The following is a 26350-nucleotide window of genomic DNA, read 5'->3' as shown; positions in this document are numbered from 1 at the left end:
AATAGAAAAATCTGAATATTTCAAGCATGTAATTTTTATATACTCGGAATTTAATTCTTGTTTAATTCTATTTACTGCAATTGGATTCAAATACTCTATAAACATTCCATTCTGTTATGAATCAGGAAAAAAAAATCGCAGCACTTTATTTTTTAAAGTACTTTATCGACTTCAACAATGTTACACAAAGATCGATCCATAACAGTTGTAAATGTCACCACAGGGTGTCGATAATGGTGGACACCGGTGAAAGTGATCACTATTATCGACACCTCATGTGACTTCTCAAACACGCGTTTCGATACAAAATGGCGGCTGTTGAATGAAAGAGTCAGAAACAAAGTAGGTTTCGACAAAGAGATCATGAAATATCGGTGAATTTGATGAGTAAAAACATGTCCTTGATCTTTCCACCATGCTTACCTGCGATGATGATGATAACGTCCGGGTTTTCCTTAAATTGCTGATCGTGCTCAAAATATTCTATCTCGGGTAACGAGCTGCGTCGTTAGACGACAGGATCAAAGGGCGATGGGAGACGGGTCTTCCGTTTGATTAATTAACCAATAATAACTGTTGTAACTGAAACTCACTTTTGTAAAATTGTTTTTAATTCATAAATTTGAAAAGGTGTCGATAATTGTAGCTGCTGCTCTATATACACTGTACCAGTCAAAAGTTTGTACACTCCTACTCTCATAGGTTTTCTCCACTGCAGAATAATCCTGACAACACAAACTCTGAAACAGCACGTGGAACACATTTATTTGTTTGTGATTAACAAAAAGTGGTTAAAATATCAGATTTTTAAAAACCTGTCCATGATCTTTCCACCATGCTTACCTGTGATGAAGGTAATATCCGGGTTTTCCTCAAATTGCCGATCGTGCTAAAAAAAAAAATTCCATCTCCGGTAACAAGCTGCGTCATCAGACGACAAGATCGAAGGGCGAGGCAGGTCTTCCGGTTGATTAAATAACCAATAATAACTGTTGTAACTGAAACTCACCTTTGTAAAATTGTTTTTTATTGGTAAATCTGAAAAGGTGTCGATAATTATGGACTATTGATTATTGTAGCCGCCACTCTAGTTAGTTTGTTTAATAATTAAGTGTAATGTTTGGATGAATGTCGGTCTACAAATGTTGAGAGTATAACGGAGGCGTGTGATATAACTGTGTAACATGTTTTCTTTTTCACAGCAAAGCAGCTGCTGCATACGTTTATGACCATGTCAAGGTAAACGTTTTGATTATGGGTCTGAGGGTAATTCTAGTGAAAGCATGTGGGAGAGAAAAAATGACACCAAAAACCAGTAAATAATCCTAACGGTAAAACATTACTGTACAGCTCCTGCTGGATTGGATTAATAATGGCCTGAAGCAGATTTAATTTTCTCCCACTTGGAGGACACTAATAGATTTCTCAAAAAAAAAAAATCATACATATTAAGTGTTAGTCTAGTCATATTAGGTCTCTGAAGTGGCATGGTTTGTCCAGATTTGTCTAGATTCCAAATTTCAGGAGTTCAAGAGATCGTTACTAGCCACGCAATCGGGGCAAGAAGGATAAACCTGTTAATGTTATCTATGATGTATTAAAATTAGTGTGATCTTTGCATGTAAACATATACAGTTGTGCTCATAAGTTTACATACCCTGGCAGAATCTATGATTCTTTGACCATTTTTCAGAGAATATGAATGATAACACAAACATCTTTTCCACTCATGCTTAGTGGTTGGCTGAAACCATTTATTGTCAAACGACTGCGTTTTCTCTTTTTAAATCATAATGACAACAGAAACTACCCAAATGACCCTGATCAGAAGTTCACATACCCTGGTGATTTTGGCCTGATAACATGCACAGAAGTTGACACAAATGGGTTTGAATGGCTACTAAAGGTAACGTCCTCACCTGTGATCTGTTTGCTTGTAATCAGTGTGTGTGTATAAAAGCTGAGTGAGTTTCTGGGATCCAGACAGACTCTTGCATCTTTCATCCAGCCACTGACGTTTCTGGATTCTGAGTCATGGGGAAAGCAAAAGAATTGTCAACGGATCTACGGGAAAAGGTAGTTGAACTGTATAAAACAGGAAAGGGATACAAAAAGATATCCACGGAATTGATAATGCCAGTCAGCAGTGTTCAAACTGTGATTAACAAATGGAAAATCAGGGGCTCTGTTAAAACCAAACCACGGTCAGGTAGACCAACAAAAATTTACACCAAACAGCACAGAGACGAGCCTCAAAACTTCTGGAACAAGGTAATTTGGAGTGATGAGACCAAAATTGAACTTTTTGGCCACAACCATAAACGTTACATTTGGAGAGGTGTCAACAAGGCCTATGATGGAAGGAACACCATTCCTACTGTAAAGCACGGAGGTGGATCGCTGATGTTTTGGGCATGTGTGAGCTACAAAGGCACAGGAAACTTGGTCAAAGTTGAAGGAAGCACAAATGCAGCACGTTATCAGCAAATACTGGAGGCAAATTTGCACTCATCAGCCCGGAAGCTGCGCATGGGACGTACTTGGACGTTCCAACATGACAACGATCCAAAACACAAGGCCAGGTCGACCTGTCATTGGCTACAGCAGAACAAAGTGAAGGTTCTGGAGTGGCCATCTCAGTCCCCTGACCTCAATATCATCGAGCCACTCTGGGGAGATCTCAAACGCGCAGTTCATGCAAGACAGCCCAGGAATTTACAGGAACTGGAGGCTTTTTGCCAAGAAGAATGGGCAGCTTTACCATCTGAGAAAATAAAGAGCCTCATCCACAACTACCACAGAAGACTTCAGGCTGTCATTGATGTTAGAGGGGGCAATACACGGTATTAAGAACTGGGGTATGTAAACTTTTGATCAGGGTCATTTGGATGTTTTTTGTTGTCATTATGATTTAAAAATAGAAAACACAGTTGTTTATCAATAAATGGCTTCACCCAACCACTAACCATGAGTGGGGAAAAAAGTTTTTGTGTTATCATTCATATTCTCTGAAAAAAGGCCAAGAAAGCAAAAATTCTGCCAGGGTATGTAAACTTATGAGCACAACTGTATGGCTATTATTTAACAATTATTTGCTGAAGGTGAAGTGAAGATCAGTGAACAATAACCAAGACGAAGTCGTGGTTATTATTTAAATAATATTGGCTGGCGTTGAGTGGTATATCAGAGATATTCCATCTGCAGCTCAACACCTTGAAGGCCAAGGAGCTGGTCATTGACTTTGGGAGGTCCAGACCAAGGTCACGACCAGTTCTGATCAAGGGGATTGAGGTGGAGGCTGTGGATTCCTACAAGTACCTCGGGCTGTGGCTGGACAGCAAGCTGGACTGGACTTACAACACCAACCACTTATACAGGAAGGGACAGAGCAGGCTGTACTTCCTGAGGAGGCTACGGTCCTTTAACATCTGCAGGAAACTCCTGAGGATGTTCTGTCAGTCCGTGGTCGCCAGTGTCCTGTTTTATACCGTGGTGTGCTGGGGGGGGGGGCAGCACGTCCAGGCTGGACAAACTGATCAGGCGGGCTGGCTCTGTGGTCGGCATGAAGCTGGACTCTCTGGTGACGGTGGCAGAGAAGAGGCCTATGGACAAACTACTGAACATCATGGACGATGCCAGTCACCCTCTGCATACCGTCATCAGCAACCAGAGGAGCCTGTTCAGTGACAGAATGCTCCTTCCCAAGTGCAGGATGAACAGACTTAAAAACTCCACCTTTGTCCCTCATGCCATCAGACTGGACAACTCCTCTCTGGGGGGGAGGAGGGGTAACAGGAGGACAGAGGACGGGAAGGAGCAGCCTAGCCTGACAAAAAGCAATACTGGACAATGTGCAATATAAATGTGCAATACCTCTTCTGTTTGACTTTTTTTTCCCCCCTTCCTCTTCCCCGTATGTTATTCTTATTCTTTTTTTTTTATATTTGTATATGCAAATACCTAATTTAATTTATCTAGAAGTTTCTCTCTTTCTATTCTCTGTTTATCCTGTAATGATGCTACTGGAATTTTGATTTCCCTGAGGTAACCCGCCCAAAGGGATCAATAAAGTTCTATCTAATCTAATCTAATCTATTCCATTCAGCTCGCATGATATTGAACGAGTCAGAGGAGTAGCTGAATGGAATATATCTGATACACCATGAAAAAAGCCAGCCAATATTATTATTATTATTATACATATTCCTTTCGGGTGTTCAACGCATTCAAAATTCTCTCAAAATCTTCCGTATTTAACAAAGCAAATCTGGTGGCCATGTTTACCGTAAATCCTCTAATATAGGCCGGGGCCTTTATTTCACTCAAGTGCATCTTGGTCCAGGCCATTATTGGAAGGAGGCCAGAATTAGAGGCAGGCCTCTATTTCTATTTGAGCAAAACAGACTACCAGTGGAATGAATAAAAACGAGATTTTGTGTCTATTTGAACCTATAAAATAGGTTCATTTATTGAAAAAGTACAGTTACCATAACGGTATACAGAACATTATCAACAAATACCGGTAATTCAGACATCCTTTCCAGCAGCTGCAATTTTTCTGCACGGCAATACGAAAAAAAAAAGACAACACAGGCTGCAATCTTGGCCAAACCGACTTGCAAAACAAAGTTTTGAAAAAAATGGGATAAAAAGTTAACGGAAACTGTTCTGCCTGTGCCTGAACTGTAAGGTACGCACTAGCGGTGTAATCTCTCCCCCCCCCCCCCCCCCCCCAAAAAAAAAAAAAAACGCTTGCGTGCTGCAGTTTCTATGAAGAGTCGATCTATAGGCTTATACACAAAACAACGATAGAACTTTAACTTGAAATTGAACAATAGCCTTCCATGAACACAGGCTGATATTTGAACAACATATGTGAACTACACACGACAATAAACTCTTTATAGCCTCGATTAGAATCTAGTGAACTTGCTCAGCACTACCGCACACACGACTCTGACACACACTGTAGCGCAACGTGGGGTACATAGACTCGCTGAAAAACTCCTCGGGTATTTTTCTGAGTTTACCGAAAATCAGAGTAGAAGGAGCCACCCACCCTCTGTCTGGTTTGAAGCGGTTCTGTAGGACATTGAGCTTTACAGAGTCCGGTACACATTTTAAGGCATCTGGTTGAAGTTTACCTATGTGTGATAAATCTGATGTCAGTGATAGCGGGCTGACTCGTGGCTCATTAGTAAAGCTATCTGATGGCTCATTTGTCAGCAAGGTGGAGCAACCATCTACTTCTGATCGTAAGGGACATGGGGAGATGTAGGTGTTCTTATATGAAATTCACTGGATGTATGGCTAGTTTCAAACTCAGAGGTAGATGAAGGCAATTCCCTCAAAGGAACTGAGCTAGCATCCAGCTGCAGCGTACTGCTGCTCGGTTGCGGAGGAGTGGAAGCTGCCGGTGCCGTGTTACTAGCTGATACTGGAGAGGACTGGCAAGCAGATGACACCCCTGGATCACTGCTTTTGGACTTTTTCGTAAAAGTCTGAAACAAGCTCGTTTGTTTCAGGGTTCGTTTACTCATTTTTGACTCGCTTCTCAATAAGTTCTCGCACAAGCTCTGACTACTGACGATTGTCTGTCTCCGTTTCTCAAAACTGGAGAGAATCTCAGTGGTGCAAGAAAAGTATATCTGCATTGACCAATGAGCTTTCTTGGTCACGCACACCCCGCCCACTCCTGGAGCACACAAATGCGCCGGCGCGCACACACGTCTCTCTCTCTTTCTCAAATTATGTTGCATTGCCAAAGCATTCAGGTAACAATTATATAATTAAAAAATATATATCTCTCTCCCCAAGGTACGCCTAGTGCGTACGGCCATACGCCTGGCGGCGCCACTGATCACAATTGTCTTTCAGATCGGAACGATTGTGTAAGGCCACTATGATCTCAGAAACATCGTTGGTTATAGCCCCGGCCTGTATTAGAGTCCGGCCATTATTTACCTCCTCCGACAGCGAGACCGGCCAATATTAGAGTCCCGGCCAGTAATGGAATACAGGCCAGTATTAGAGGATTTACTGTATCTACAAATTGTCAGTCACTCGCTAGTGTGGAAGTTTTACATCTCTACTGTGTCTCTTTTCCAGTTTTTCGATGTCCATTGGTATGTTTTTCTCTTGTAAATATGTGTGAAGAATATCTAATGAGGTTTTGGTAGCCTTTCGGGTGTTCAGCGTGTCTTTTCTCTTTCCCGGCGAACACAGAAATGCTAACAATATTGCATGCTATCAAAGCAAATGAATGAAACCTGCTAGAGGGCAATAGAACACGTTTTTATTCCATCAAAAAAAGTATCCTGTATGTATAATTATCACCGATATTCACTGAACCTGAGGTGGATAATTATTTTTTTTTAGTATAAATACATAGACGATTATCTCATCTCATTATCTCTAGCCGCTTTATCCTGTTCTACAGGGTCGCAGGCAAGCTGGAGCCTATCCCAGCTGACTACGGGCGAAAGGCGGGGTACACCCTGGACAAGTCGCCAGGTCATCACAGGGCTGACACATAGACACAGACAACCATTCACACTCACATTCACACCTACGCTCAATTTAGAGTCACCAGTTAACCTAACCTGCATGTCTTTGGACTGTGGGGGAAACCGGAGCACCCGGAGGAAACCCACGGGGAGAACATGCAAACTCCGCACAGAAAGGCCACCGTCGGCCATGGGGCTCGAACCCAGAACCTTCTTGTTTACCACTTCACCACCGTGCCACCTTGAGACATGATAACCTTCTCTTATGGGTCACCTGTAGTGGCCAACATAAAGCACAGTAGTTTTTTGGGGACTTTAAGACTGTTTACAACTGTTTCTCTTAAAACACACATGTGCATAAAGAGAGATTTTGAAAATGAACGGGAATGTGTTATAAAAATGAGTGTGTGAATGGTTGTTTGTCTCTGTGTGTTAGCCCTGCGATGACCTGGCGACTTGTCCAGGGTGTACCCCGCCTCTTGCCCATAGTCAGCTGGGATAGGCTCCAGCTTGCCCACGACCCTGTAGAACAGGATAAGCAGCTACAAATAATGGATGTGTGATAAAATTGTTGGCTCTAAAAAATTTTTTGTTGTTGTTTGTTTTTAAACATAAACCCTGTCTCTCGCACCAAATATTTCAACATCTTTTTGTGAAATTTGTGTTGCAGGAATACTACGGGAAAAAACTGAAGCAAAGCTCTGATTTGCAGAGCAATGCATGTGTCCCTTCACCAAAACCCATCCCTGTCTACATTCGAAAAGCTCTGGCTGCAGTTCACCCGGACGTCACGGCAAAGTAGGTTCTGTCTCCAGACATTCAAAACCATAAACCGTATTCTAAACTTCCAGGATTACACTGATCTTGTATCATTATCTTGACGAAGATCCCCATCTTTAGCACTACATAGCAAATTATCTTTTACAGCACTATTAATATTTAATAATATAGTTTCAAAATGTATTGTGTGTATGTAGTATGTAATTAAGGCTGGTATCTCACTGGGCTGCGACAGCTTGCAAACGTCATTCACGAGAGAGTTTCAAAAATGTCTTGAAACATTCACGGGGCTTCTGAATTTCCTCGCATGACTCGCAAAGTGTCGCGCCTTCGTCGCTGAAATTTTGAACATGTTCAAAAAACTAGTGCGACAGAATTTCTCTCAAAATAGCCGCAAATGTGTCGCTGGTGTCGCAAAGCCATCGCGAACCATTCTCAAGTCAGTTTCCGGTGAGGCTTCCTCTACTTCCCTGCCTGCCGAGGGAAAGCCGGGCTGCAACAGCCTGCGACTAGTTGGAGACAACAATTGCGGTAAAATATGCGAATATCAATTCAGTGTGATTCCAAGTGAAAATTGCCGCCAATTCACATATTTTATAGCAATTGTTGTCTCCAACTAGTTGCAGGCTGTCGCAGCCCAGTGAGATATTGGCTTAACATGTAAATCTACGGTCACACTACAGCTCGCGATGGGTTATCGATGAAGATGAGGCGTTTTGGTGGCGATGCATGGCGATATACAGGCGAGCTAAAAGTTGTGGTCACACAGCAGGATGAAAACCTGACCGTCACGCCTTCACACGCTCGAGCAGCCACGCTCGCTCACACAACCCAGCCGTTCTGGGAAACACCTGATGCTGATTTGAGTGCAATCAGCACGCACGTATAAGGGGACAGAAGCTTTGCGAAGTATTACAATCACTGTCACGCTTGTTTCTAGCTATGTTTATGACTCTGCTTCTGGTTTCGTTTGTGTTTTGTTTTTGTAAATATCACGCCTGCTAATACATTCTTCCTGCACGTCTACCGCCACATACCTGACAGAATACTTGCAAAGTCTCTGTGAAAACAGCGTCCTTATTATATGCACGTGATGATTGCACTCAAATCAGCATCAGGTGTTTCCCATAATGACTGGGTCCCAAGAGCGCAGAACTCACTCAGAAGGATCCCTGAATATAAATACGCAAGTCTCGGCGAAGGTTAGGCTCTGTGTTGATGAGGTTCCTGTGAGCATCGGGGACACGGTTTCGAGACAAATACATCAAGAGGCTTGAAGACAGTTACCAAAGCTTCGGGAACTATTCCCAAACCCATCTGCGAGTGTTCGCTGCTTAGTTTACCGACAAAAACATCGGCACCAAAATTTCAATGCATGCACTGAAATTTTCGCGACGTTTTTGGCCATTCACGAGACACACTCCAAAAAACAACCCGTGGAGCTCCGAGAACAGTCGTCGTGTATTGCACATTTGGTGGCGATGCTAACAAATTTTTCATCTCCAAGTATTCGCAAACCCATCGTGAGCTGGAGTGCGACCAGGGTCTAACTGTAAATATCCTTCCAAGTTAAATACTTGATAATCGACACGAAATCGAGTCGTACACGAGCGGATATCCGAGTCGGCTGTAAGCCAGGTATGACGAGATTGAGTGGAATATCTGCTTATTCTATCCACGTTCACTGGATTTTGAGAAACAAAGCATTTTTATTTTTTGCAAACTTGATGGATAAAAACTTCATACAAAACGTCCAACAAAATAATTTCGGCTTAGAATGTAAACAAACCGGCGAAATGACAGGAGCAATTTGTGAAAAATGCGATAATTCTTGAAGAAAAAAAAAAAGTTCTTACCACCAAATTTTTTTTTTCCATATTTTGTGGGGTTTTTTGTATTTTGGGGGGGTTTTATTTCGTCCTCTGTTGGTTCAGCAACGCGCGCCGCCATTTTCTTCTTTTTTTTTTTTTTGTGGTTGGCAAACCAGTGTAAATATGCATTACCGCCACCGACTGAACTATATTATTTTAGCTATATCTCATCTCATTATCTCTAGCCACTTTATCCTGTTCTACAGGGTCGCAGGCGAGCTGGAGCCTGTTTCTTTTAAATGGTTGATAACAAAGCAAGATATCTGACTTGACGCGCGCCACCATTTTGTTTTTCTCTACTCACGGTATATTAGCTGATTGTTATGGGTGGCAAGATGTGGTGAGTTAGGATCCAATAGCAGAACACAAACCAGAAAATCCAATGAATAAAAGATTATTTAAGTAAAGTCCAAAAAGAGTCAACGAACAAAAATAGCGAAAATAATCCAAACAAAAAACGTAGTGCAAAAAACATGAAAAACTGACAAAACGTGAGTGCAAAAAACTATGGCTAAGACTAGGCAAAACAGAGAGCAAAAATTGGCACAGAGCCGACGTGAGAAACAGACAAGATGTTCTGGCAAAGTCCCCCTTCTGAGAACGGCCTATTTATACACAGCAGAGCAGACCAGGAAGTGAATGCCGGCAAGATGGAAGTCCCATCCTGGATCCTGATTGCACTGAACCTGGAGATGGTAAATCTCCGGAGTGGAAGTCTGGGACGGATCATGACAGTGATAGCCTAGTAGTAGAGTAGCCAATCAGAGCACACGATTGTTCATATCCAGTGAATGTGGATAGAATTAAAAGGGATAACTTCTACAGTTTCGCCATAGCATTTATGATTTTTAATTGATGAAGAAAATTCACCGAAGGAGAAAGAAAGGAAGTGTTGAGGAAAAGATGTGCACTTGGTTGTGGTAGTGGTTACTTTAACTTTATCTGGGAGAATTTTGGCTCGTGGATTCGCAGCCCTCGGTCTTGAGGCAGTTAAATGCAAGTGGTTGGGACTGTTGGGTTTTTGTTGAATGTTTCTTACGACTGCATTTGAATCCACCAACTTACTTCCTCTAGGGTTTTTGTGATGGATTTTTCTCTCTCTCTCTCTCTCTCTCTCTCTCTGCCTGTGAGAATTTTCTTGTTAGAAATGTTGGCACCTCTGTATATATTATGGGTTGTTTTACAATCAGGGTACGCAAGCTAAAAATCACATTTAACACTTATTATCTTCAATATCAAAAGGCTTGACTAAATAAACTTGATTGTTTATTGTAGCCCTGTGATAGCTCTGTTTACCATGCAAAAAAAATTTGGTGTTAATGTTATTTTTGGTGAATGTATGGCAATATGTGTCATATTTAGCAAAATTACTCGTGTCATTTAGAAAAAGTGCTTTTTTGACCACAGGTAGCTCCAAAAGGGATGCACTTAAATCATTCTTTATACCATAAAACAAATATTTGGTTCCATATCATTGGAAACATAGATAAGTTTTAATGTCGAATGCCAGTAAGTTTTCAGACTATTTTGATCAAATTAGTATGTAATTGTGTCAAAAAATGTCCTCTCCGAGACAGCTAATTTTTCAATATAAAATAACATATCTAAAATGATTTTCATCCTAAAATGTGGTCAAGATATTGGGACATAAATATTAGAGACGACTAACACAAAGCTTACAGGCTTATATTTAAAAGCACTATGGAAGGTAGTGGATTCTGAATTGTCAAAAAAAAAATGTCCTTTCCGAGAATCACTTCTTCATTTGTTTCTCCCAGCCCTGCTTAAAGCTACACTTAATTTACTTAGAAAAAAAAACCCTAAATAGTTCATGAACTTGCTATAACATTAGGTGAATGTTATGGACTACTAACAATTTCTTAACTGTTGGAATTTTATTTCTATCAGCTAGTTTTTGACAAGGAGTCTTTGATAACATTTTTGCTACTTTTCTTTATCTTATAGCAGATTACACAAAACTGCCATACACGCATGTCAAAAAATTACCTGAAATCTGTTCTTTAACTTGTCCTTCACTTAAAAACTGGTACAAGAACCAGGGCTTTGAACCGGTTCAAGGAACGAAAACGAAAACCGGGAACTTTTTCTATTTCACATGGAACAGAAACGAAACCAGAAACTTTATTATTTTTTATGTTCCGGAACAGAAACGCTTATTAAAAATAATAAGCTATAATAGATATATAATAAGAGGTAAATATTGCAGTCTATCGTTATTCAAAAACGTCAATTTCAAACACGATATCAATATATTTGTCCACGTTAATGAGAGGCTCGCGAACATTAAATGACGTTAACCTCTGTTAGCCTATCAATGCATAGGGCCTGACTAGCCTTTGGTAACACACTAAACGAATTCTCTTTCATTTTTGGCACTTTTTCAGTTTGTGTAGATGGGAAGACATACTGAGAATCCAAATCGCCAACATTTGAAATAATAATTGTTTTGAATTATTTCTTGTCTTATTTAATGAAGGTTGTAATAGAATTAGCCTACATTTGGCTTAAGCTGGATGAGACAGAGACATAATTTTATAGCCATTTGTTAAACAGCTGACAGGGAACGTAATTAACCGTTCCGGGAACTAATTTTTTTTGTTCTAACCGGTTCGGGAACGTCTATTTAATGGTGGAACCCAAAACCGGAAATGTTAAAATTCCATTTCTGTTCGGAACGGACAAATAGGAAAAAAACTCTGGTTCAAAGCCCTGACAAGAACCAGTTTGAATCAATTTGAATTTTGGACCCCTGCGACACAAACTTTGTACCTTGATTGATTGTAAAACAACCCTTATCTACTTTATATTGAAGGTTGGCGCCTGTAAGTTATGTAATTTACCTCCACCAACTTTGTTGGAGGAGGTTATGTTTTCACCTATTTGTTTTTGTTTGCTTGTTCCCAAAATATCTCCAAAAAGGAATGATGAAATATTGACGAAAGGTGAGTCATGAGCCAAGGAAGAATGAATTGGATTTTGATGCAACTCCAGATATATACAGTACTGTGCAAAAGCCTTTGCCCCCCCCCCTTTTCTTATTTTTTATTTTCCCCCCCATACAAACTTTTGTTATAGATTTTCTATTTTATGACTTCTACATTAAACCTGGCGACTTGTCCAGGGTGTACCCTGCCTCTCGCCCGTAGTCAGCTGCGATAGGCTCCATCTTGCCTGCGACCCTGTAGAACAGGATAAAGCAGCTAGAGATAATGGATGGCTGGATGGATGGACTTCTACATTATCGAGTCAATGCAAAAAACATTTTAGAATTCCAAACATTTGTTTTCCTAATGAAGGCTACTGGAAGGGGGCAACACAGTGGTGTAGTGGTTAGCACTGTCGCCTCACAGCAAGAAGGTTCTGGGTCCAAGCCCAGTGGCTGACGAGGGCCTTTCTGTGTGGAGTTTGCATGTTCTCCCCGTGTCCGCGTGGGTTTCCTCCGGGTGCTCCGGTTTCCCCCACAGTCCAAAGACATGCAGGTTAGGTTAACTGGTGACTCTAAATTGACCATAGGTGTGAGTGTGAATGGGTGTCTGTGTCTATGTGTCAGCCCTGTGATGACCTGGCGACTTGTCCAGGGTGTACCCCGCCTTTCGCCCGTAGTCAGCTGGGATAGGCTCCAGCTTGCCCGCGACCCTGCACAGGATAAGCGGTTACGGATAATGGATGGATGGAATAATTTGCTGCAAAATTAAGAAGCAAGTCTGATAGTCAAAGAAGAACTGTGGCTGGTTCTGTAAGATGCTCAGTAAAACCTACAGCTCATTACTTATAAAACTGCACTCATTGTACCGGAGACTACGATTTTATTTTTTTTTTTTAAAGCAAAGGGTCGTCTCACACCAAATATTGACTGTTTCATTTATTATGGCTTACTGCTGTATATAGGTTTTTTGGTTGGTTGGTTATTTTTCATGATGAAACATTTCATTTCATTATTTTAAGCCATTTTTTTTTGGCCTACAGCATTTCTTTACACATGCCTCATACTTTTGTACAGGATTTTTTTTTATTTATTTATGTATTGGTCTGTTCCCAATGTTGGTGTCCGAGGTTCAAGTGAATTTTGATTTTGATGGCGGTGTGCACTCTACCGAGTCCCTTTCTAGTTGCCTTTGTATTTTATTTTTTCGACTATTCTCATTTAGACCGTTAACGTAGTATGATTATTAGACTTGTTCCCATTAGGAATGAACAGTTTGGCTAGTTCCACATTACAAGACCGTGTCACACCACTATTCACATTTTGTATTTTGTTTTCTCTTCCTTAATGATCCAGATGACCTGAAATGTTTGCGATTTCCCCCTCCTGGTAAGCTAAGTGGCGCTTGGTCTTTTCTGTCAGGTACTATGGCTGTGGTCTGGTAGTGCCCGAGTGTGTGGAGGGTTACAGGGTGTTGGATCTCGGCTGCGGCAGTGGACGTGACTGCTATGTGCTCAGTCAGTTGGTGGGCAAGAATGGACACGTCACTGGACTCGATATGACAGAAGATCAGGTAGGTCTGGTTAATGATTGATTGATTATCAAAGGGGCAGAGTGTGGTGTCGGCGCTCTCAGTGCAATTTAACAACCTGGCCAGGACAATGAGGTGATTTGTGTTTTACGGCTACAGTCAGAGCTGCTCATCTCATTATCTGTAGCCACTTTATCCTGTTCTACAGGGTCGCAGGCAAGCTGGAGCCTATCTCAGCTGACTACGGGCGAGAGGCGGGGTACACCCTGGACAAGTCGCCAGGTCATCACAGGGCTGACACACAGACACACAACCATTCACACTCACATTCACACCTACGCTCAATTTAGAGTCACCAGTTAACCTAACCTGCATGTCTTTGGACTGGGGGGGAAACCGGAGCACCTGGAGGAAACCCACGCGGACACGGGGAGAACATGCAAACTCCGCACAGAAAGGCCCTCGCCGGCCACGGGGCTCGAACCCGGACCTTCTTGCTGTGAGGCGACAGCGCTAACCACTACACCACCGTGCCACCCGTCAGAGCTGCTGTTATAAATAATTAATCAACATGTTTTGAGCAATCAGATTAGAGAATTCAACAGTGATGCGGTATAAATAAATACATTCCAGCTGTGTTTGAAAAGACACTATTAATGTGAGATTTCTGTTTTATAGCTTGTGGTTGCAAGGAAGTATATAGACCATCACATGAAGGCGTTTGGGTATGAGAAGCCAAATGTCGACTTTGTTCAAGGATACATGGAGGCCTTGAGGGACGCAGGGCTGGAGGAGAACTCTTACGATATAATCATGTGAGGCTTTTACACGCATCTTTATTTGTGCTTGTGGTATAATATGTCATGTCATCACACTGAGCACAGATGTTTTAACCTTTTAAGCCCTTGGGTGCTGGGAGGTGTGGCTTGCGTAGACAGACACACCCAAAATTAATCAAAATAGTGCCACAATTATCAGGTCAATATACATTATTTTGGTCTGTATGGATATGTAACAGCTCAGAGAATATATTTCCAGTGTCAGTAACATTGGGACTGTTGGTGTACTTGAGTAAACTGTGCTAAACCAAAGGAGAACACCATGATTGCAGTAGACCCGTGGACAGGGATGCCACTTTTTTCATTCAGCAATACTGACTACAGCTGGACCAAAAAAAAAATAAATAGAAATACTATAAATAATTTTTTTCGTGGTGTGGTTTCCATCAAATCCTGCGCTCTGATTGGCTGATGAGCAGGTCCATATCCTACGGTACGGACCCCGGTTATGGACCTCTGGCGACTCTCTCGTTCACAACAACAAACATAGTAGCATTTTTTGTCAACATTTATCTTTTTTTTTTTTTTTAAATAAGATTTATTTATAAGCTTATCAAAAATCTTATAAATTTTTGTGAGCATTTCTCAGGAGAATAGCATTAATTTTACAGCATGGATAGCGATAACGACAGTCTTCACAGCGAAAGTGAGTTTTACTGCCCTGAGGAAGAAGAAATAAAATGAAACATTTCAGGAGAAAGCTAAAAACCTGTAACTTGCTAACGCCGAGCAAAAACATGGCTGAATCCTGAATGACTCAATTTTGTATAAATAGGGAACTACATAGGTGGCAAAATGTTTTTTTTTTTTTTTTTTCCTGCCATGGAAGTGCACTTGTATACCGAGGAGGAAGCCATTTGCATTACAGCCGTGAATGAGGATTCAAAATGGCGGCTCGGCTCGGTTTTCCCTTTCAGGCGCTCTCGTTTTCTGTTAGAATTTGGTAAAGAAAAAAATAAATATATTATTTACCAGCTTAAGGTCGGTCCGTATGGTGAAATACCGTGACCTCGGCCTTGAATACTGACCTCGGCCCAGAGGGCCTCGCTCAGTACTTTCAAGACCTCGGTCACAGTATTTCATGATACGGACCTCCCAGCTGGTAAATAACATATATGTAGATACTACAAAATTTTAGTAAGTATTGAACTTACCAAAACAGCATTTTTAAAAAAAATAAAATTAAAATTTTTACCAGATGTCAATTATAGAAGCGTTCTATTGGACCTGGTACCGTGTCTGTTGGTTTTAAGAAATTAAAAGCCTATAGAAAAAAATCTATGGTGTTCATTTTGTATTCAGCAGAACCTGGAACTGTATTCAATCACTTGCCTCGATGGGTGCTTGTAAAAATTCAGATCCTCGATAATAATGTAATAAATCTTCAAGTTGGAAGAGTTCGTGTGAAAATATTCGGCATAGTTATTTATTTGAATGAATTAAAATAACCCTTTACGTTTGTCTTTTCATATTTTCAGTGAGAGATTCAACTAATTGGCCGCAAAAACTAAACTCTTCCAGAACCCTTTTATTTTTATTGTATTTTTGTATTTTTGTTAGAATAAATTAACTTTGTTTGGGTTTGTCTCATTGCCCCGTAAGATAATTAACTACAAAAAAGGAAAATATAACCGTTATCAAGGATGCCAATAATTCTGGAGCTGACTGTCTTCAAACGTGTAACCTCCACAATGAAAATGGTCTTAAAATGATCCCCCCCCCCCCCCCCCCCCCCCAAAAAAAAAAAAAAAGTATGTGATGAACCTGATTTACTTCAGCTTTTGACCAGAGTGAATTATTTTGGTACAGTATTATATATTGTTGGTACAGTATAATTAACAATTATTCCACTAAATCGAGTCGTACATGAGCTGATAGCCGAGAGGCGCGTAGCACCGAGTCGGCTATAAACCATGTACAACAAGAGTGAGTGGAATAACTTGTATTCTATCCACATTCACTGGATTTTGAAAAATGGAGCATTTTTATTTTTTGCAAATTCAATAAATAAAAACTTTTTTATACAAAACATCTGACAATCATTTCCACTTAGAATGTAAACAAACTGGTGAAATGACAGTAGCAATTTGTGAAAAATGCTGTAATAATAATTCTTGAAAGAAAAAAAACCAAACATTCTTGCCATCCAATACTTTGTCAATATTTTCTTTGTATTTTTGGGGTTTTCTTCTTCGTTAGGGGTTTTTTTTTTTTTTGGCAGTTGGCAAACCAACTTAAAGGTGCATTACCACCACTGACTGGGCTGGAGTGTGGAACAGGAGATATTTGGGGGGGGGACTATATTCTTTTAGCTATATCTGTTTCTTTTAAATACTTAACATTTTTTTTGGGGGGGGTTGTTTTCATTTCATCCTCGGTTGGTTCAGCAACACGCGCCGTCATTTTGTTTTTCTCTACTCACGGTATATGAGCTGATGTATCCTAGTAGTAGAGTAGCCAATCAGAGTGCCCGATTGCTCATATCCAGTGAATGAATAGAATGATCCTACTTTTATGTCATCGTTAAGTTTTAACTGTTTATTTAGGTACACAAGCAAGTTAAATTAAAACTGAATCTATTTCATGAAAATATGTACAGTATAATTATATGTAAAATATTATGAGCCACTATAAAGCTCTGACGTTAGGGATTTTTTTTTTTTTTTTTTTTTTAAACCCACAGCTCAAATTGTGTAGTGAACCTTTCACCTGACAAGGCTCGTGTCCTGAGAGAGGCCTACCATGTACTGAAGGTGCTACGGCTTTCATGCATAACAGGAAAAACATGAATTAATGTCATAATTTTTTTTTTTTTTTTTAAATCTAGTAATGTGCAGTAAAATTTCAGCCACTTCCAGAGTGCCCGTTTTCTCCAGAGAGTTCTGAAATGTGAAAAATGTTTAAATATGTTGTTGTTTGCTTTTCAGGAAGGGGGAGAGCTGTATTTCAGTGACATTTACAGCAGTGCCCTGATTTCAGAATCCCTTAAAGCCAACAAAGTGTTGTGGGGTAAGGGAATAATTCAAATTATTATTTTTAGCTTCATTTTTAAATGTTAGTATTCTAGAAGTTTGTGAACTTTGTGGATAGATCTGTGTTTTTATTATTTATTTATTCTTGTCCACGTATGGTTGATGAATGAATCCTGAGTATGGCTGATGCTGCTGTAACTTGTAATTTCCTGCAAAGTATCCATCCATCCATGGATAAAACACAGGAGCTTCACATACTGAGAGTTTCATGCACACTGAATGTAGTCCATTATTTACTGCATTAACTAGCATTGAAATACACTATGTTAAACTTGGTATTGATAAATAAACGCGTATTAATTGTTTAATGGTAATGAAATATATCCGCATTGACTGTTTATTCAAAACTGGAGAAAAAAAAAAACACTAGTCGACACAAAACAGCAGAAATGAAAGTACAGAATCTTCCTAAGTCGTGATAACTTGCTAAACTCTAGTGTACAAACCCCATTTCCAGAAAAGTTGGAATATTTTCCAACATGCAAGAAAAACAAAAATCTGTGTGTGGGGTTGTTTTTATTTGTTTTTTTGTTTTAATTCACATTAACCTTTATTTAACTGACAAAAGTACAAAAAAAGATTTTCAGCCATTTTACTAACCAACTTGATAGTATTTTTGTAAATATAAATAAAGTTAGAATTTGATCCTTGCATCACACTCAAAGTTGAGACAGAGGGATTATTACCATTGTATTACATTACCTTTCCCTTTAATAACACTCTTCAATCATATGGGATCTGAGGATACTCATTGTTGCAGTTTTGCAATTGGATTTTTTTTTTTTTTTGTCCATTCTTGCTTGATACAAGACTTCAGCTGCTCAACAGTCCATGGTCGCTGTTTCTGATTCTCCTCTTCATGATGCGCCATACATTCTGAATAGGAGACAGATCTGGACTAGCAGCAGGCCAGTCAAGCACACGCACTCTGTGTCTATGAAGCCACGCTGTTGTAGCCCGTGTAGAATGAGGCCTGGCCTGAGCTCCGTATCAATGCGCTGCCGAAGCGCGCAGAAGGTGTTAGTACGCCTGTCATTATAGTGCGGACTTTCCATAGCATAGAAAATCGCTACGGTACGTTTCAATTTTTTTAACTGAACTTTTTTCATATCACTGGTCATATAAACCTATGTAAACAGGAAAAACGCAGAAGAGTTTGGTCACATCTAACTACAGCCCCAAAAAATACCGTTGGCCATGCTGAGCCTAGCTACATTGCTAACAGGAGTGACAGCGCGTCAGACTGCGTCTGACTAACTGGGAGGTCGCGCAAAGCTCAGATAGGTACGGAGCAGCTCGTCTCAATTCAGGTAAGAGCATATTTCATTATGGAAATACGGTGGACTGTTCCTTTAATATGAATCGTTAGTGTTGGCAAATTGCCGTGGTACTGTATTAGGGAAATAAAACACTTTGCTAGGAAATCGATCAACGTTAAGGTTGTAAGTTACTCTGCTTTGCACTGGGCCGCAGCACATTGCTATGTCCGTGATAACTTCAGTTACAAAGAATCGGTAAGAGGAATTGTTTTTGATGAATCACATACAGGCATGTATGAAGTTTTGAAGCAGGATTAATTTAAAGTTTACAGAATTTTAATTCAGTTTTATGGTCTGGTTTCATTCACCTAATTTGCATATGCATATATTGTGTATTATTATACATACAGGACACTTTTTTAAGATGGAATAAAAAGGTGTCCTAGTCCCTTCTAGCGGGTTGCATTAATTTGGTTTGATAGCATGCAATATTGTTAGCATATCACATATCCTATGTGTATTACATCACTCTACCCAATGGAGAATGAGCATTGAATATGGTTTACGATATTGCATGGTTGTCAAGACAACATGATGTCACACGTCGGAGACATAAAACTTCCGCGTGAATGAGCAACTGTGACAGTTTGTAAAGAAACATGGCCACCAGGTTTGCTTCATTAAATACAGAAGATTTTGAGAGAATTTTGAAAGAGAAAGACACGTTGAACACCTAAAGGAATGTGTATGTACGTATAATAATATTGGCTGGCTTTTTTTCGGGGTATATCGGATATATTCCATGCCAGCTGAATGTGTGATCTACCACGAAAAAAAAGCCAGCCAGTATTATTTAAATACAGTGGTGCTTGAAAGTTTGTGAACCCTTTAGAATTTTCTATATTTCTGCATAAATATGACTTAAAACATCAGATTTTCACACAAGTCCTAAAAGTAGATAAAGAGAACCCAGTTAAACAAATGAGACAAAAATATTATACTCGGTCATTTATTTATTGAGGAAAATGGTCCAATATTACATATCTGTGAGTGGCAAAAGTATGTGAACCTCTAGGATTAGCAGTTAATTTGAAGGTGAAATTAGTCAGGTGTTTTCAATGAATGGGATGACAATCAGGTGTGAGTGGGCACCCTGTTTTATTTAAAGAACAGGGATCTATCAAAGTCTGATCTCCACAACACATGTTTGTGGAAGTGTATCATGGCAAGAACAAAGGAGATTTCTGAGGACCTCAGAAAAAAATGTTGATGCTCATCAGGCTGGAAAAGGTTACAAAACCATCTCTAAAGAGTTTGGACTCCACCAATCCACAGTCAGACAGATTGTGAACAAATGGAGGAAATTCAAGACCATTGTTACCCTCCTCAGGAGTGGTCAACCAACAAAGATCACTCCAAGAGCAAGGTGTGTAATAGTCGGCGAGGTCACAAAGGACCCCAGGGTAACTTCTAAGCAACTGAAGGCCTCTCTCACATTGGCTAATGTTAATGTTCATGAGTCCACCATCAGGAGAACACCGAACAACAATGGTGTGCATGGCAGGGTTGCAAAGAGAAAGCCACTGCTCTCCAAAAATAACATTTGCTGCTCATCTGCAGTTTGCTAAAGATCACGTGGACAAGCCAGAAAGCTATTGGAAAAATGTTTTGTGGACGGATGAGACCAAAATAGAACTTTTTGGTTTAACTGAGAAGCGTTATATTTGGAGAAAGGAAAACACTGCATTCCAGCATAAGAACCTTTTCTCATCTGTAAAAACATGGTGGTGGTAGTATCATGGTTTGGGCCTGTTTTGCTGCATCTGGGCCAGGACGGCTTGCCATCATTGACGGAACAATGACTTCTGAATTATACCAGCGAATTCTAAAGGAAAATGTCAGGACATCTGTCCATGAACTGAATCTCAAGAGAAGGTGGGTCATGCAGCAAGACAACGACCCTAAGCACACAAGTCATTCTACCAAAGAATGGTTAAAGAAGAATAAAGTTAATGTTTTGGAATGGCCAAGTCAAACTCCTGACCTGAATCCAATCGAAATGTTGTGGAAGGACCTGAAGCGAGCAGTTCATGTGAGGAAACCCACCAGCATCCCAGAGTTGAAGCTGTTCTGTACAGAGGAATGGGCTAAAATTCCTCCAAGCCGGTGTGCAGGACTGATCAACAGTTACCGCAAACGTTTAGTTGCAGTTATTGCTGCACAAGGGGGTCACACCAGATACTGAAAGCAAAGGTTCACATGCTTTTGCCACTCACAGATATGTAATATTGGATCATTTTCCTCAATAAATAAATGACCAAGTATAATATTTTTGTCTCATTTGTTTAACTGGATTCTCTTTATCTACTTTTAGGACTCGTGAAAATCTGATGTTTTAGGTCATATTTATGCAGAAATATAGAAAACTCTAAAGGGTTCACAAACTTTCAAGCACCACTGTATTGGCATTTAGCAGATGTTTTTATCCAGAGCGACATACAGCATACCCAAGTCAGCCTGGGGAGCATTTGGGGGTTGGGTGCCTTGCTCAAGGGCACTTCAGCCATTCCTGCTGGTCCAGGGAATTGAACCAGCAAACTTTTGGTCCCAAAGCTGCTTCGCTAACCATTGTAACATGGCTTCTCAATTATTGCTATGTCTGAGGAATTAAGATGGCATTTTTTTTCTACCTCAGGCGAGTGTCTGAGTGGAGCTCTTTGGTGGGAGGATCTTGTGCGATTGGCTGAGGAGGTTGGCTTCTGCAAACCCAGACTTGTCACAGCTAGTATCGTTACTGTGGACAATCAGGAGCTCGAGAAACTTCTAGGTAAAAGGGTCATAGTTCTGAACCTGCGTTTTCATTCTAAGCTATTGTGGTTTATTCATTATCATTTGCTTTCATTACTACTTTCTTAGAAGTTCTTTTTTTTTTTTTTTAAACACATCCATCACTGTTTGTTTTGAATTTAGGTGACTACAAGTTCGTCTCTGCTACGTACCGTCTCTTCAAGTTACCGAAGAGTTCTAAGAAGGAGCCCTGTCTTGTAATGTATGATGGAAACATTACAGGGTTGGAGGAGAAATTTGAGTTTGATGCTCAGTATACTTTTAAGGTATGAAATGATGAAACCATCAGACAAAAATTATACATCAAGCATGCCTAATATTAGCAATATACAAGTTTCAATACATTATCCAAAATAGTTACTGAAGAATATGTTGTGAAGGTGAACGAGGCAAAGGAGGTGGATGGAGATATGGCCAGCATTTTAAAGAACTCCAGGTTTGCTGAAGAGTTCACGTTCCAGACTCGAGCACAGACATCAGGATCGTGTGGGGCCAAACCCAAGGTTTGTACAGATGGGTGTCTGATAGAAAAATAAGAGAGCAGAAAGGGTGTTTGGAAAGTGTCCCACCATGGTGATCCCAACTGGTAAACTCGGAGCTATTAGAAAATTTAATCTTTAAAATGACCGTTAATGTGGAATCTTCAGTGCGGTTTAACACTTGCAAAATCTTAACAAAGGTTCAGATGAGGCTTGTGGGTGCGGTTAGTGTTTACACCTTTTATTTACAACTACATTCATATGAACTGAATTTCTTTTCAGTTTTTTTCCACGTGGATTTTCCACATAACTGAAGACTAATAATAATTAGATTTAAAAACTTCTGTTAACCTGTTTTATCCCCCGCTAGCCGAAAGGCCCGAAGAGGGATTACGTCGTGGCGAAGGCTGTCCGTCTGTCTGTCCGTCCCGGGAAGGGTACTCACTTTCTGAAATCAACTCCTTTCACAGTTTTTGGGGAAATTTCACAAAACTTGGCAGGATTCTTCGTTATATGTCGGTAATACGCAGATTGCAATTTCGTTCAATTGAGTCACATTTTACCAGAGTTACAACCCTTGATTACCAAACTTGTACATTGACAATTTCATGAAAGTGTGCTCGTCTTCTGAAATCAACTCCTCTCACTTTTTGCCGGAATTTTCCGAAATTCGGCAAAAGGTTTGCGAAATGTCAGTAATGCACATATTACAATTTCGTTCAATTCGGTCACTTTTCACCAGAGTTATGACCCTTGATTACCAAACTTGTACTTCAACAATTTCATGAGGGTGTATTAAGCACTTATAGCATAGATAGATATAGCTGCCAGTGGGGGATAATGTGCTCTCAGAGCACTCTTGTTCACAAGGGATAAACTTGTTCATACGGTGAAGTTTTTTTTGGGGGGGGGGAGTGTTTATGGAACAAGTCTCCAGTGCAAGAGATTTGTAACACTGACATCTTCAGGATGGAGAGATTGTTATTTATTTATTTATTTATTTATTTATTTGTCTTATTAACTTGAAAAAAGATGGTGTTTAGTTTAACAAATATCGCCGAGTTTATTCTATCCTCATTCACTGGATATGAGCAGTCACATGCTCTGATTGGCGACTCTACTACTAGGCTATCAGCTCATATACCATGAGTAGAGAAAAACAAAATGTCGGAGCGTGTTGCTAAACCAACCGAGGGCAAAATAAAAACTACTCGAAAACAAACCCCCCAAAAATACAAAAACCGTAACAAAATATGGTATAAAAGTATTTGATGGTAAGAACATGTCCTCTTATTTTTCAATAATTATTGTAGCATTTTTCACAAATTGCTCTTGTCGTTTCGCCGGTTTGTTTACATTCTCAGCGAAAATGATTGTCGGACGTTTCATAAGGTTTTTTTTTTTTTTTAATTAATCGAATTTGCAAAAAATAAAACTAAAAATGCTCTGTTTCTCAAAATCCAGTGAATGTGGATAGAATAAGTTATTCCACTCAGTCTCGTGGTACATGGCTTTTAGCCGACTTGACACTATGCACCTCATCGACTATCAGTTCATGTACGACTCGATTTCGTAGAATAACTGTTAACTAGCTGGTTATAGCTGTTCTAGCATAAGTGATAACAGGAACTAAGCATTAAATTTAAGAGTAAATGCATAAAAGAATGATCTGTGGTTCACTAATAAATTAGAAATGGTAATTGTTAGGGAATAGCTGCGATAATAAGAGAGTTATAACGTTTCAAGTTAAGTCAGTTCTTGGGGAAAAAAACCAACACATTTTCCCTGAATTCCACGATGCACTCAGAACATGGTTTAGGATAAAGCTACAGTATATGGCATAAATATAGTGATGCATGGAGTCATTTCTGATGACTTCACCACATGCAGTACTGTGAAGAGAATTTTTGGCACATGTAAAAAATGCTGTAGACCTAATGAAATGTTTCAACATTAAAACATTAAAAAAAAAATACTATAAAGAGTAATCCGTAAGCCATAAGAAATGAAACAAAGTCAACATTTGGTGTGAGATATAACCCTTTGCTTTAAAAAAAAAAAAAAAGTCGTGTCAGGTACAGTGAGTGCAGTTTAATAAGGAAATGAGCTGTAAGTTTTACTGAGCATCTTCCAGAACCAGCCACAGTTCTTCTGAACACTTTGTCACACTCGCGTCTTCATTATGTTTTCTTTTTTTTAATCTGAAAAGTGCTCTCTTATGGAATATGGTGCTGAGATACAAACTTTTTTTTTCCCCTGTAACATTTAATTTTGTGCTGGAAAACGAATGTTTGGTCTCTAAAATGTTTTTGTAATGTTTTGACTCAATAATGTAGAACTCATCTCATTATCTCTAGCCGCTTTATCCTTCTACAGGGTCGCAGGCAAGCTGGAGCCTATCCCAGCTGACTACGGGCGAAAGGCGGGGCACAACCTGGACAAGTCGCCAGGTCATCACAGGGCTGACACATAGACACAGACAACCATTCACACTCACATTCACACCTACGGTCAATTTAGAGTCACCAGTTAACCTAACCTGCATGTCTTTGGACTGTGGGGGAAACCGGAGCACCCGGAGGAAACCCACGCGGACACGGGGAGAACATGCAAACTCCGCACAGAAAGGCCCTCGCCGGCCACGGGGCTCGAACCCGGACCTTCTTGCTGTGAGGCGACAGCGCTAACCGTGATATTTGGTTTCATACAGGTTTGTGAATGAAGTCCCAACAAAACAGTCGAGACATATTATGAACTAGATAGAACTCGACGCCAACGGCGTCGATGGGGATGCCTCCACCTGGTAGACTACACGCCTTATTAAGTTGTGATTTGGGGATGGACATTTGACCTCACAGTAATCTTGACCTGGTGAAATTACTTGTATCAGCCTTGGAGATATTGTGTTCACAAGGTTCTTGGACAGACATTTGACCTCACAGTGACCTTGACCTTAGACCTTTTTGATCTCAAAATCTAATCAGTTCATGTTTGTCCCAAAGCGCACAAATGGTGAAAGTTTGGTGAAATTCCTTTCATTAGCCTTTGAGATCGCGTTCACAAGGTTTCGGGATGGAGGCACACATGCACGGACGGACGCACGGACAGACGGACAACCCGAAAACATAATGCCTCCTGCACCTTACGCATACATGTCAACCTATACGGAATGTCCGTATTTTATACGGATTTGATTCAATAAACGTAGTATACGGGCGTATAAATAAAGTTATACGGATTCTTTAAAAAAAACTTCAATATTTATTTAGAGCTATAATCAATTCCCACGATGATAAAAGCGCGCATAACATTTACAAACGTACTGTACACCACAGACAGCCAGTAAAAAGTCTTATGAAATCGCGTGTTATCTTGTGGTAGCGAGACTTCGTTCCACTTTTGATCATGTGCACACCGCATTGCGAGAATCCCGCCAACCGTGAAGTCATAGACATATAAACATAGACGCCGCCTTCTGCGTAGAATCATACGTCATCCTCGCCGCCATATTGGATGTGGCAAAGTGGAGATTCTTCAGCCGTCTCTGGTATAGCGTCTAGACAGTAGCCGAGAATAAAGATGCCTCATTCATGTGCTGCGTTTAACTGTACCAACAGGTTTACCGTCCAAACGAGATCACATGGGATTACCTTTCACAGGTGAGACTGGAAAAATACTTTTCATTGTATTTGGTCATTATAACGTAATTTTACGAACAGATTTTCCTGACTTTGTGGCTAATATGAAGTCTCGCGCATAATAGCCTCTCGGTGAAACCTGTCTCCAAACAACGAAGTATTTCCTTCGTAACTACGCTGATAACACTTTGTGTTTTTGTCAAACATTGGAGCTTTGTATTCATTCTGAAGGTTTATTGTTATTAATATTGAATAAAAAGTAACTGGGATACATCATTGTTAATTATCATTCAAATTTTAGGTAAATTATTTTAATTTGCATCTTATACAGGTTTTATAAGGGAAATACGGATTTTGGAGGTTGGTTATACAGGTTTGATTGACCAAAGGTTGACATGTATGCTTACGGTGGCGGAGGCATAAAAACTAAGTTTCGGGATTTGTATTCAGCATGTTCATATATTTTTAAAAAAAACACCCAACCCGTATTTAATGAGGAAGCGGGTAAAAAAGTTTGGAACGAAGATGGATTTTAACATCCCAGTCAGTTTCTCTATACAGGTGAGTAACAAAGCAATAATAAATGCACCGACACTGGACAATACTCACAATGAGCAGAAAAGC

The 26350-nt window shown here is 40.1% G+C and overlaps 1 protein-coding gene across 1 annotated transcript in view; it reads left to right on the top strand.

Moving 5' to 3' along the window:
- The window catches only part of as3mt (arsenite methyltransferase), a 39454-nt gene that overhangs the window by 4315 nt on the left and 8789 nt on the right, over positions 1-26350 (top strand). The window contains exons 2-10 of the mRNA XM_060898976.1: positions 1203-1239; positions 7177-7304; positions 13524-13674; positions 14311-14447; positions 17155-17224; positions 17399-17480; positions 21458-21589; positions 21733-21875; positions 21990-22112. Of these exons, the coding sequence (XP_060754959.1) occupies positions 1203-1239; positions 7177-7304; positions 13524-13674; positions 14311-14447; positions 17155-17224; positions 17399-17480; positions 21458-21589; positions 21733-21875; positions 21990-22112 (1003 nt within the window). The remainder of the gene's footprint in view (positions 1-1202; positions 1240-7176; positions 7305-13523; positions 13675-14310; positions 14448-17154; positions 17225-17398; positions 17481-21457; positions 21590-21732; positions 21876-21989; positions 22113-26350) is intronic.

Source organism: Neoarius graeffei, chromosome 18, assembly GCF_027579695.1.
Source record: "Neoarius graeffei isolate fNeoGra1 chromosome 18, fNeoGra1.pri, whole genome shotgun sequence".
Lineage (NCBI taxonomy): Eukaryota > Metazoa > Chordata > Actinopteri > Siluriformes > Ariidae > Neoarius > Neoarius graeffei.
Note: the sequence above shows the minus strand (reverse complement) of the source record. Positions and strands in the feature narration are given on the sequence as shown.